At 42.1% G+C, this 13,117-nt stretch overlaps 1 protein-coding gene across 5 annotated transcripts in view; it reads right to left on the bottom strand.

The window, feature by feature from the left end:
• The window catches only part of ADCY10 (adenylate cyclase 10), a 98,182-nt gene that overhangs the window by 82,385 nt on the left and 2,680 nt on the right, over window positions 1-13,117 (bottom strand). For 4 of the 5 annotated variants that reach the window (XM_035279230.3, XM_078356337.1, XM_078356338.1 and 1 more), the window contains exons 2-6: window positions 7,102-7,307; window positions 5,963-6,067; window positions 4,003-4,041; window positions 3,342-3,485; window positions 1,013-1,218 (exon numbers count right to left, since the gene is read on the bottom strand). In XM_035279230.3, coding sequence (XP_035135121.3) covers window positions 1,013-1,218; window positions 3,342-3,485; window positions 4,003-4,041; window positions 5,963-6,067; window positions 7,102-7,249 — 642 coding nt within the window. In that variant the 5' untranslated portion in view covers window positions 7,250-7,307. Of the gene's footprint in view, window positions 1-1,012; window positions 1,219-3,341; window positions 3,486-4,002; window positions 4,042-5,962; window positions 6,068-7,101; window positions 7,308-13,117 lie in introns of those variants that run through there. The other variant, XM_035279236.3, reaches the window with a different exon arrangement.

Here is a 13,117-nt window from a genome sequence, read left to right as displayed (position 1 = left end):
GGATTAGAGCAAAGAGAAACCCCCAAATAAGGTCTTTAATTAGTGAGTAGTATCGTACCAACGTTAATTTCCTGGTTTTGACTATTGCACTCTTGTTAGGAAAGATGGTCATATTAGGGGAAGGAAGGTGAGGGATATATGGAAACTCTGTATTATTTTTTCGACTTTTCTGTAAGTCTAACATGAATTCAAAGTTAAAACAATTTTTAAAGGTATAAAGAATGATTGAAGAGGATGGGAATGGGCTATTGCTATGAGCCAGCTAGGCCTTGTGGACTGGATGGGCCTTGCTGGAAGAGTGAGGAGGGGCTGGGGGTGGTGAGGGTGTAGACTGATGCCTGAGTGTGGGCGCGCCTCCTATCCTGGCCAGCATCTGCAAGGATTCTCTGTCTTCCTTTCTTTCTGCCGTGCAGTCTCATTCCTTTGGCTCTTTTAGCAGCACACCTCTCTTCCACTTTCATACCCTCAAAGCACAACTTTTCTAATTGGCCATATTCCCAGGGACAGTTCTGCTTATAGTTAATCTGCAGCTTAACCACAATGTTTCCTTCTAGGCAGAACCATAGGAAAAGTCGCTCTTCCTTCACCGCACTTGCCCAACTCCAGTCTTTACCCTCAGTGATCCCTCACCCTGGGTTAGGAGGGTGTTGGGTAAAGAAAGTAAGGGTCAATGAGAGCTTTTAAAAGTATTTCCCTCTGCTCCTGAGGCAACCAGCAGACCCTTCTTGTTCCTTAAGCAAGGTCACTAGCCCCTCAAAAGGCCTCAATCCCCAAATTCCATATCCTCAGTTACACACAGAGAAGCCTAATCATTTCTACCTCAAGCTCACCAGCCCTGGCTCCTACCAGAGGAGTTGTCCCAGTCTAAAGCTTCTGTAGCCTAACCCAGACTGACCCCATCCAAGTCTCCATCCCAGGAGCTTTATGAAACCAGTGTGCTCAGTGACTTTTCTGGCAGGGGGCCTCTGTTACAGGCTGGCAGAACTTCTGTAAACAGCAGCATCACACCCACCTTAACTGCTTTCTTGTCTGGAATCCTCTCCGTTTCAATCATGTTCCGGTCACAGAGCTGCCAGCAGTTTGGTGACAGAATAACATCATTCGTCTGAGCCATACTCTGTGCAAGGCGCACATCATCTACTGGCGGACCAAGCACCAGAAAGTGGTTTTGTGTTTCATCTCCAAAGACCAGCATGCTAATGTGGCCAGCAGCCAGTCCTGGCAAAAAGGCAAGGAATAGGTTTTCGGGAGAAGTTCTGGATTATTTCCCAGCAGCACAGCTTCTTGGAAAAAGCATAATCTTGGTGGGACTATACTATCTCAGACCAAAATCTCACTTCTAAAACTTTACATAGGAATTATGGAGCCTTTTCCTTGGTCTTGTTTGTTGCATTAACTAAATTAAGAAAAATAATGCTGAAAGTGGATTTAAATTACACTTATTGGCTGGACACGGTGGCTCACGCCTGTAATTCCAGCACTTTTGGAGGCCAAGGCGGGCAGATCACCAGGGCAAGAGTTTGAGACTAGCCTGGCCAACTTGGTGAAACCCCATCTCTACTAAAAATATAAAAATTAGCCAGGCATGGTGGCGGTTGCCTGTAATCCCAGCTACTCGGGATTATCCCAAGTCAGATACAGAAAGAGGCAGGAGAATCACTTGAAATCAGAAGGCAGAGGTTGCAGTGAGCCGAGATCACACCACTGCATTCTGCCTGGGCAACAAGAGCAGAATGAAACTCTGTCTCAAAAAAAAAAGAAAAAAGGTGCTGAGACCCATCTCTCTAACAGCCAATCAGTGTGCAAGAGGTGTCTGGGTTCCCATTATTCTCAAGAAGGATAACACATCAGACTCCCTGGGTGCTAATTTAGAAAAAGTATTCAGTATTATAATAACTTTGATTTTTTTTCAACAGAATATTTAACTTTTTTGGAGAAATTTTTAACAACATCAAAAGGGAACATAGGTTAAAGATGGCTGAGAAACAGCTAATTGTATAACTGGTGATGATCCCATCAGTTATAACATGTGGGAATTCTTAGTTTTGTAAAGTTTAGTTAGGCAGAAGCTAACACCAGCAGCACCAACCACAACTCTAGCTGTTACTCATTACTTAACACCTCTCAGAATCTCATTTTTCATCTATGAAATGGATACAAGTTTGATGCCTGTATCTCAGGACTGTGATATAGTGTGTGTAATGTTTGCACATGCATAGTGTGTAATGTCTGCAATGTAATAAGGAAATATGTGTGATTGTTACTATATGTACAATCTTTTTTTTTTTTTGTGAGATGGAGTCTCACCCTGTCGCCCAGGCTGGAATGCAATGGTATGATCTCCGCTCACTGCAACTTCTGCCTCCCGGGTTCAAATAAGGCTCTTGCCTCAGCCACCTGAGTAGCTGGGAACACAGCTAATTTTTTTGTGTTCTTAGTAGAGACAGGGTTTTTACCATGTTGGCCAGCCTGGTCTTGAACTCCTGACCTCAGGCGATCCGCCTGCCTTGGCCTCCCAAAGTGCTGGGCCACTGCATCTGGTTTATGTATAATCTTTTTTTTTTTTGAGACGGAGTTTCGCTCTTGTGACCCAGGCAGGAGTGCAATGGCGCGATCTCGGCTCACCGCAACCTCCGCCTCCTGGGTTCAGGCAATTCTCCTGCCTCAGCCTCCTGAGTAGCTGGGATTACAGGCACGCGCTACCGTGCCCAGCTAATTTTTTGTATTTTTAGTAGAGACGGGGTCTCACCATGTTGACCAAGATGGTCTCGAGCTCTTGACCTCATGATCCACCCGCCTCGGCCTCCCAAAGTGCTGGGATTACAGGCTTGAGCCACCGCGCCCGGCCTTATGTATAATCTTAAGACGACTTATAAAGCTGCAGCTGTGTAGCAGGCTGACCTGTCAAACTTTTCTTGCACATCATTCTTACGAGGTATGAGGTGACCAGTCTCATGTAATTGCTGAAGCCATGTAAGGGCAAGCTAGCGTCTATTTGGTTTTATACTTCACAACCTTGACAAGCAGCAAGTTGTAATAATAATAACAGCAGTAGCAGTAAAAAAGGCTGTTTTGTTGAGTGGTTCCTATGCATCAACCGCCGTACCAACTTATTTATTTTTATAATGGCTTATTAGGTAAATATTATGATTAACCCAAATATTCTCAACTGGTAAGTGAGGAAGCCAAGATTCACATTCTGATCGTCCCGATTCCAAAGTTCAGGGCATGATGGGGCTAAGCCACCATGTTCTACTACTTCTCTTTGGGAGAGAGAGATGCCCCAGGAGTCAAGACCCCTATCCCACTGCCATAGGATTTGTTCCTTCTCAAATGCTTACCTATCTTGACTCGGATCTCTAGGCCTTCTTCACACTCCTGGGTCTGAAACAATCCATGGATCTCCAGGCTACATTTAATTACCACTGTGATAATGTCTTTCAGCTGCTTTTGCTCCACCTTCCACAGGGCTAGGAGTGCATCGCCTGTCAGAGAGAGAGAGAGAGAGAGAGAGAGACATAGCGGGGGCTTTTGACCTGCTTGCCCTGGGGATCAGTCCACTTTGTATAGAAACTTACTCATCAGCTGGGCATGGTGGCTCAAACCTGTAATTCCAGCACTTTGGGAGGCAGAGGTGGGTGGATCACAAGGTCAGGAGTTCAAGACCAGCCTGGCCAAGATGGTGAAAACCTGTCTCTACTAAAAACTACAAAAATTAGCTTGGTGCAGTGACAGGTGCCTGTAATCCACTCAGGAGGCTGAGGCAGGAGAATTGCTTGAACCTGGCAGCAGAGGTTGCAGGGAGCCGAGATCTGCCACTGCACTCCAGTCTGGGTGACAGAGTGAGACTCTGTCTCAAAAAAAAAAAAAAGAAATTTACTCATCAAGGATTCCTTAGCCCCTGGCCACTCCCTTCTCTGGGATGCCTCCTTTGTCCCAGTGCAGGAGCAGAGGCACCTCAGCACTCCTTTCTTTCCCCTCCCATCTTAGTGAGCCCCATACCTGCAAATTTCAGGATGTCTCCTCCAAAAATCAACACTTCTGAGAACAAAAAGAAAAACAAATTAAATCAAACCCTGATTCCATGAAGCTAGTAAAAAAAAAATTCGTTCTTTGTTAGAATAGAAACTAGGTCAAAAGAACAGTGATTCAGAGAATCACCAGTTTATGTCTCTGCTCCACTTCCATGAATGGGGAAAGATAGGAGAAAGGAAGTAGGGTTTCTGGTGAGGCCTGAAGACAGCTGCCCTCCTTCCACGATGATGGAATGCTTTTAATTAATTTATTATTAATCAATATATGTTACAGGCTGGGGCTTGGGTAAGCATGGGTGGGTGGATGAATGACAGGACTCCACAAAAACTAGGAGTCAGGAAATAGGGAAATCACAACCATAGTGACTTGTATTTTCGATTATTACCAACTTTGCATTTTCTTTATTTGGACTGTATGAAGTAAATGGCAATTCTCTCTTTTAGTTTTGCATCATCGTGGATTGGTTAAGCACCTACTGTGCCAAGTCAGATACAGAAAGGAATCCACCATAGTTTCTGCTTTTATGAAGCATTACATTTTGTCTAGTGGGTAACATCATGATATTAGTAAGGAACTCAGAACCTGATGAAACATTAGGCCAGGAGTTTACTGTAACAGAGTAAACCCTTCTCTTCATGGATAGTTTGAATTAACAATGCAAACAAGATGGCAGGTAGAGGTTGACAAGGGACTAAAGTTTTTAGTTCACTCTGAGTGCTTCAGTGTCCATCATTAGGAGACAAATCATTGAGAAGTTAATTATAAATCCTGTATCTACTCATACAACAATCTCTTAATGACTGTGTTTGGGTTATATAGATGTTAGCTTTTAAAAATACTTGGATAGGTTGGGCACAGTGGCTCTTGCCAGTAATCCCAGCACTTTGGGAAGCTGAAGCAGGTGAATAACTTGAGGCCAGGAGTTCAAGGCTAGCCTGGCCAACATGGTGAGACACCCCCCCCACCGCCCCCACAACCAATCTCTACTAAAAATACAACAATTAAGCTGGGCGTGCTGGTGCGTGCCTGTAATCCCATCTACTCAGGAGGCTGAGGCAGGGGAATTGCTTGAACCTGGAAGGCGGAGGTTGTGATGAGCCGAGATCATGCCATTGCACTCCAGCCTGGGCAAGAAGAGCAAAACTCTGTCTCAAAAAAAAAAAAAAAACCCCACGAATTAGTTGAGCGTGGTGGCAGGTGCTGGTAATCTTAACTTCGCCAGGAGAACCATTGAACCCAGGAGATGGGTTGCAGTGAGCCAAGATTGTGCCACTGTACTCCAGCCTGGGCGACAGCGCAAGACTCTGTCTCAGGAAAAAAAAAAAAGGCTGGGCTTAGCACTTTGGGATGCCAAGGTGGGTGGATCATTTGAGGTCAGGAGTTCAAGACCAGCCTGGCCAACATGGTGAAACCCCATCTCTACTAAAAATACAAAAATGAGCCAGGTGGAAGTAGCGCACACCTATGATCCCAGCTACTGAGGAGGCTGAGGCAGGAGGATTGCTTGAGCCTGGGAGGCAGAGGTTGTAGTGAGCCGAGATTGAGCCACTTCACTCCAGTCTAGGTGACAGAATGAGACCCTGTCTCGAAAACTAATAATAATAATAGTACCAATAAAATATAAATAAAAATACTTATATAATAAAACTAAAAATATTACTACTACAGTTCTTTTAAAAGCAGTCTATAATTCAGCCCTTTAACACAAAACATCCCTTCCCTCAAAAACTCTGTATTAGTGAAGTCTGACTATATTTATTTCTTCAGTTATACTATATCATATTTCAAAAAAGACTAGTTTCTTACACATTTCATGGGGAAGAGGAGCAGTGCTAAGCAATTGTACTCTATCAGATTATAATTGACAACTACAGAAGAAACAATGAATTGAAATATTCTCAAGCCAGAAACCTGTGGGAACACTTACTCTCCACGATTGCACTTAAGTGGTAATTGAGGATCTCCACCAACTGCTCAGCCCCTCGGTCCATGTACATGGCTGTACTGAACTTCTCAGTCATTGCAGTAAAACCTGGAATAAATGTGCAGCTGGTTTTCTTGGCTGCTTGGGGGAAGCAAGCAGAGCCAGAAGAGGGCTACACTGGAAGGCAGTGGGCCTCAGCTTTAAAAAACGGGCCGAATTTCTTCTTAAGGATCTTTGTGGCTGTTTCAAGTGTCGGACATGCAGCTTCCTCTATCTGTGTTTATTATTTTAGGGGTCAGGAAAGGGCTCCAGATATCTCTTGCTTCCACATTTTCAGTGGTACCAGGATAACTGCAACTTCTTTAACTGGGAATAGAATTTTTCTTCCGTGGTAACAAAAACACACACATTTTAAACACTTGTGAAGAGGTGGCAAGTTTATTATTAAGATGTAAACATCAGGCCGGGCGTGGTGGCTCACACCTGTAATCCCAGCACTTTGGGAGGCCGAGGAGGGTGGATCACGAGGTCAAGAGATCGAGACCATCCTGGTCAACATGGTGAAACCTCGTCTCTACTGAAAATGCAAAAAAAATTAGCTGGGCATGGTGGCGTGTGCCTGTAATCCCAGCTACTTGGGAGGCTGAGTCAGGAGAATTGCCTGAACCCAGGAGGCGGAGGTTGCCGTGAGCCGAGATTGCGCCATTGCACTCCAGCCTGGGTAACAAGAGCAAAACTCCGTTTAAAAAAAAAAAAAAAAAAAAAAAAGATGTAAACATCATCTAGGGAGATCAATTCCAATTTCAATTTCCTGAGGTCAATTTTGAATGGGATGTGTGTGAGGCTTGGGGCTGGGGAGGATGAGTCAGCGAAGTTGGGGCAGAGATACTGGAGCAAGGAATGGGATATGAGCATCTTAAAGATATGCCCATGATTGGCAGTGCTGGGTATGGGAGGATGAGAGAGAGCCAAGACCACAAGTTGTCTCCTCCCTCCCTCTTGTGTTCTCAATGGAGCACATCTGCTGTGACAGCCTAGGGGTTCCAGAATAGCCTCACTACTCTGCAGTCAAGCTCTGCGCGTGAATTCCCACAGAAGCCTGTTGCTCGTCCACATTAAACAAATATCCCTTTTGCACTTGCCTGAAATATCAACAAACATCAGGACTCCATCAAAAGAATCTATAAAGGGTCGGTCTGGGGAGAAACGTCCGTAGACAATGAGATCTGGTAGATAAGCTATGGTTCTGCTTATGGTCCAGTTCTGGAATTCTTCTCTTGGAGGCTTCATGTTCAAGACGAATGTTCAGGATTTTGTGGTGACAGGAAGCAGTCTCTAAATAGGTCTTCTAAAAAGAAAATGGAAATAGAGGAAATCTGACATATTCATTTGCCCATTTTCCTATTGCTCTTTCTCCGTTTGTGTGGTTCTAAACTGTGGCCTGCTGATCTAAGTGACTGAGTGGTGAAAATGCCAGAGTTGTTAAGTCACACTTCAAAAGGGCCAGCTTGAATATGGAGAAAGAGCCCTCCCACCCTGAACAGCTGTTGTATAAGTGAGCACCATTACAAAGAGGCTGGGGTGAAAGGGCAGCTGATGGGCTCCACTCATTTGCAGGAAGGGGTAGGCCCTCACAGGGCAAGTCCTGGTGTAGTGGGCTGCTAGCTCTATTCACTCGGCCAGATTTTTTTCCCTTCTGTCCTCATGTTTCCTTTTCTCCTCTCTCTACCTTGGTCTTTTACTTTTTTCTCTCTCTTTTTCTGAAAATTAAAAAAGTGTAGACATGAGTTTTGTGTGTGTGTATTTATATGTAGGTGAGTATTGAAGTTTTGTATATAGGCAAGAGATTATGGCAATAAAGGTGTAATGTTAAATCAACAGAGGGAAAGAGTTCAGAAGGGGGTGTGTGTGTGTGTGTGTGTGTGTGTGTGTGTGTTTTTGTGTCTGTGTGTGGCAGCTGGAAAGATGGAAGGCCTTAAGTAAGTAGAAATGTTGAAATTTCAGTTTGCTGCCCAACTGGTTCTGAGAAAACTAGGATTTCCTAAGGCCTTCCTGGAGCTGCTGCGGCAGCCTATGCTCATGCCCAAATGTTGTAAAAATCATGCCCTACCAGCCTGACAGTAAAAGCAAACACCTTCTACTTTTTCAGAGCAATCCAAGTTCCTGGAATGGGTTACACAGAAAATAAGAGTTTTGTTTTGTTTTTAAGGAACTGTTATTTTTACTTTAATTCTGACTCTCAGAGAGGAACTGGTTAGTAATTTCAAACAGACATAAGTCATAGTGGGATATATAAGACTATTAGAGGAAAAAAATGAGACAGTCACTTATATCCCTTAGACTTAAGGGAAGCATTAAAAAAAAAAAACTCAGGGAAAACATTCGTACATTTAACAGACAAAATTTAAAATGTAATAGTGTACATTTAAAAATATATTTAGTATTCTAAAGAATGAGTGCTAAATGTTAGATATTGGATAACCATGAAAAGGAGAAGTCCTGGCAAACTCTAATGTTAAGAAGTAACCAAAATGTAGAAGCATATAACTAAGGTTAAAAAAAGGGTAGCATTAAAAATGCAACAAAAAAAACCACAGCATGTACCGGAAACAGTCAATAGATACAATTAGATCAAATAAATAATTTCAGATAGTGAATTTGGTGCTATATGAACTTTTAAGAAGTTCATATGTGAGAGGTTAGATACAGTGGCTTATGCCTATAATCCCAGCACTTTGGGAGGCCCACACAGGAGTGTTGCTTGAACCCAAGAGTTAGAGACCAGCTTGGGCAACATAGTGAAATCCCATATTTACAAAAAATAAAAAACAAAATTTGCCAGGTGTGGTGGCATGTGCCTGTAGTCCCAGCTATTCAGGACGCTGAGGTGGGAGGATGGCTTGAGCCAGGGAGGTTGAGGCTGCAGGAAGCTGAGATTGTGCCACTACATTCTATTTTAGGTGACAGAGTGAGCCCCTCTCTAAAATAATAATGATAATAATAAAAAGAGAAGCGTGAGAAAACTGAATGTCCAGAATGAAAGACTTACAAAAAATGCTAAAGTTAAGAAAACCTAGAGGGATTTTTAAAGGCTTTCTTGAAAGCAAGGTAATAAAAGAGGAATGAAGATGAAGCTTACGTATGGGGTGGTATCCAACTTTTCTTTTGTTTCTACGTTCTCCACCATGGAGAATTGAAAAGTATAACAAGTATTGCTAAGAAAGAATTGAAATCAAAGATAAGTAGTGCTGAAGCACACAGTCATTTAAAATCAATTCAAGCTGCTAGTCCCGGACAACATATATCCACAGATACCCAAAGAACTGACAGATGTAATGTCAGTAATCTCAAAAAATCATGGAGAACAAGAGATGGGCTGGAACACCACAGATGGGCACATTCTCTCCTGAATTTCTAAAGATGAGGCTATTCATGGATCCCAGAAAACACAGACCGGTAAACATAATGTATTTGTTGAGATAATACCGGTTATGTTTCATTAACAATACCAAAATCTCAATGGCTTGAAATAACAGACTTTTCTCTTTTTCTCTTTCTCTCCCTCTCTTCCTTCCTTTCTCTCTTTCTCTCTCTCTTTCTTTCTTCTTTCTTTTTCTCCTTCTTTCTTTCCTTTCTTTTTCGATGGAGTTTTGCTCTTGTTGCCCAGGCTGGAGTGCAATGGCGCCATCTTGGCTAACTGCCACCTCAGCCTCCTAGGTTCAAGCAATTCTCCTGCCTTAGTCTCGGAGTAGCTGGGATTACAGGCATGCGCCACCACGCCTGGCTAATTTTGTATTTTTTGTAGAGGTGGTGTTTCTCCATATTGATCAGGCTGGTCTCGAACTCCCGACCTCATGTGATCCACCTGCCTTGGCCTCCCAAAGTGCTGGGATTACAGGCATGAGCCACCATGCCTGGCTAACAAAGGCTTATTTCTTGTTAATTTTTTGCTCATACTACATGTCCCTTATGGGTTGTATGGGGCTCCCCTCTGTTGTTGCCTTCACTTTGGGACCCACGCTGGAACATTCTGGTTGTCAAAGCAGTGGGAAAGAGGATGCAGTGGTTTATACTCATTCTACTCCCAGAAGTGACGTATTTCACTTTTACTCGTGGCATTGATCAAAGCAAGTTCCATGACCACACCTAGTTTCAAGTAGGCAGGGAAGTGCACTCCTATAGGTGCACAATAGAAAAGAGAATATTTGGGAGCATCCTCAATGGTTATTTAGATTAGCAAGAGGTGATTAAATGAAGTCAAATGGATTCAGAGTCAAGAACAAGCCAACATTATTTTCTTCTTTTGGAAGAGTTATTAAACTTTTAAATCAAGAGAATGCTATAGAAAATGTACATATTGACTTTAAGGCATTTGGCCAAATTTCTAATATCCTTGTGAGTAAAAGAGACAAAATTATAGGAATAAAGAAAATATAATTGACTGGTTAACAATCACACCTAACAGAAATTGATTAGTATTCTGGTGTCAACTCAGAGGTAAGCCTCCATGGGCATGATAGAGGACTTTGATAAAGATATAATTGGAAGTACAGCCATTATGGAAAATAATATGTAGGTTCTTAAAAAGTTAAAAATAGAACTACCATATGATCTAGCAATCCCACATCTGGGTATATACCCAAAGGAATTGAAATCAGTATGCCTGCATTCCCATGTTCATTTCAGCACTATTCACAATAGCCAAGATATGGAACCGACCCAGGTGTTTATCAACATATGAATGGATAAAGAAAACGTTGGATAGCATATACAATGGAATACTATTCAACCTGAAAACAGAAGGAAATCTTTTCCTGTATGATGGCACGGATGACTGGAGGGCTTCATGTTAAGTGAAATAAGCCAGGAACAGAAAGACAAAACTATTGAATGAGCTCACTTACATATAGAGTCTAAAAAAGTCAAAATCACAGAAGCAGAGTAGATTGTGGTGCCAGGGGCTGGGGTTGGGTCGGGGCGAGTGAAATGTGGGTGGTTGAAGGATGCAAAGGTTCAACTAGACATGTTGAAAAAGTTCTGGTGATGTAACCTAGAGCATGGTGACTAGTTAATGAAGTATTGTATACTTCAAAATTGCTAAGAGCGTAGATCGTAAATGTTCTCACCACACAAAAATGATAAATATGCAAGATATGTTAATTAGCTTGATTTAATTATTTCACAATGCATACATATATTAAAACATCACATTGTACACCATAAATATGTACAATTTTTGTCATTTTTGCCTTAATAAAGCTGAGGGAAAATAAAATTTGAAAATATAGTGAGATAACTAATGCACTGATGACAGAAGTAGGAACTTAAAATATCTTAATCAACCAAAATAATGAAATTTCAAAGGAATAAGTGTAAAATGCTGTATTTAGAGTTTATAACAAAATCAAATGCATAAGCATAAGGTGTTAAAAAACTGGATTTAATGGCCGGGTGTGGTGGCTCAAGCCTGTAGTCCCAGCACTTTGGGAGGCCGAGGCGGGTGGATCACGAGGTCAACAGATAGAGACCATCCTGGTCAACATGGCGAAACCCCATCCTACTAAAAATACAAAAAGTTAGCTGGGCACGGTGGCGCGTGCCTGTAATCCCAGCTATTCAGGAGGCTGAGGCAGGAGAATTGCCTGAACCCAGGAGGCGGAGGTTGCGGTGAGCCGAGATCTCGCCATTGCACTCCAGCCTGGGTAACAAGAGCGAAACTCCGTCTCAAAAAAAAAACTGGATTTACTGCAAATTAATGCTATCTTTTAAAAAAATTTTATTGAAGCATAACATACAAGTAGAAAAATGTACAAATCATAAATGTATAGCTTGAATTACTCTAAGATGAACAAATCCATGTAATACCCATTCATAGCCAGAAGGAAAACATTATCAGCAGTCCAGAAGTTTTTCCCATGCTACCATCAAGTCACTACCCTTCTCTTCTCCCTGGAGGTAACCTTTCTTGTTTCTAACAACATAGATCAAATTTGCCAGTTTTTAAACTTTATATTAATGAAATCATACTACATCTTTTGTGTTTGTGATATTCATTTATGTTGTTGTGATATGCATCCATTCATCCATGTTGTGATATTCATCCATGTTTATCAATAATTGTTCATTTTCAATGCTATATAACATTCCATCACCTGATTATACCACAAAACATTTATCCACTATACTATTGACGTATAGGTTGTTCTCAGTTTTACACCATTATGAATAATGCTGCTGAGAACATTCTTATTTATGTGTTTTGGTGAACAGATGTATGCATTTCTCTTGGGTTTATACATAGGAGTAAAATTACTGGGTCATAGGATATACATGTTAAGCTTTAGTACAGGGTTGTCCAACCTATGGCCTGTGGGCCACATGCAGTCCAGGATGGCTTTGAATGTGACCCAACACAAATTTGTAAACTTTCTTAAAACATTATGAGTTTTTTTGTAATTTTCTTTTTCTTAGCTCATCAGCTAGTAGCATTAGTGTTATTTTACGTGTGGCCCAAGACAATTCTTCTTCCGATGTGCCCCAGGGAAGCCAAATGATTGGATACGGCTGCTTGAGTAGATCTTGCCAAACAGCTTTCCAAAGTGATGGTACCGATTTACACTCCCTCAAGCAAGGTATGACAGCTCAGTTGCTACGTATCTCAGACAACACTTATTATTGTCAGTCTTTCCAAGTTTTAGTCATCTTGCTAGTTAAGTGGTGGTATCTGTGGTTTTGTGTTTCCTTGTTGGTACTAAGGAGATTAAGCACCTTTTAATATGTTAATTAGCTCTTTGGATGCAATGCAATTTTAAGGTACATTAAAGTGTTCAGATCTAATCCAGAGGATTGACGCTCATTGACCTCTTTGAAGTTTATTGACTCTAGAATGTGAGAAATGATGGGAGGGATTGGAAATGTCAGGAAATTACAACATTTTGGTTAAAATCGTAGTTATCTTCAACTACTGAACTTCAACCCCAAATAGGGCTGAAATGTGAAAGCTGTGGGGTAGGTAGGGGACACGGGTCCATATGCAAAGTGTAATGTGGGCCTCTGAAGTGGCTTCCACAGATGTGCTGAGCAGCCAGAGAACTGAGACAGGACTGAGCAGAACTGAGCAGGTCGTAGCTCTATTCTTCCCTCTCCTGCCCCCAGCTC

This window comes from Callithrix jacchus, chromosome 18 (assembly GCF_049354715.1).
Source record: "Callithrix jacchus isolate 240 chromosome 18, calJac240_pri, whole genome shotgun sequence".
Lineage (NCBI taxonomy): Eukaryota > Metazoa > Chordata > Mammalia > Primates > Cebidae > Callithrix > Callithrix jacchus.
Note: the sequence above shows the minus strand (reverse complement) of the source record. Positions and strands in the feature narration are given on the sequence as shown.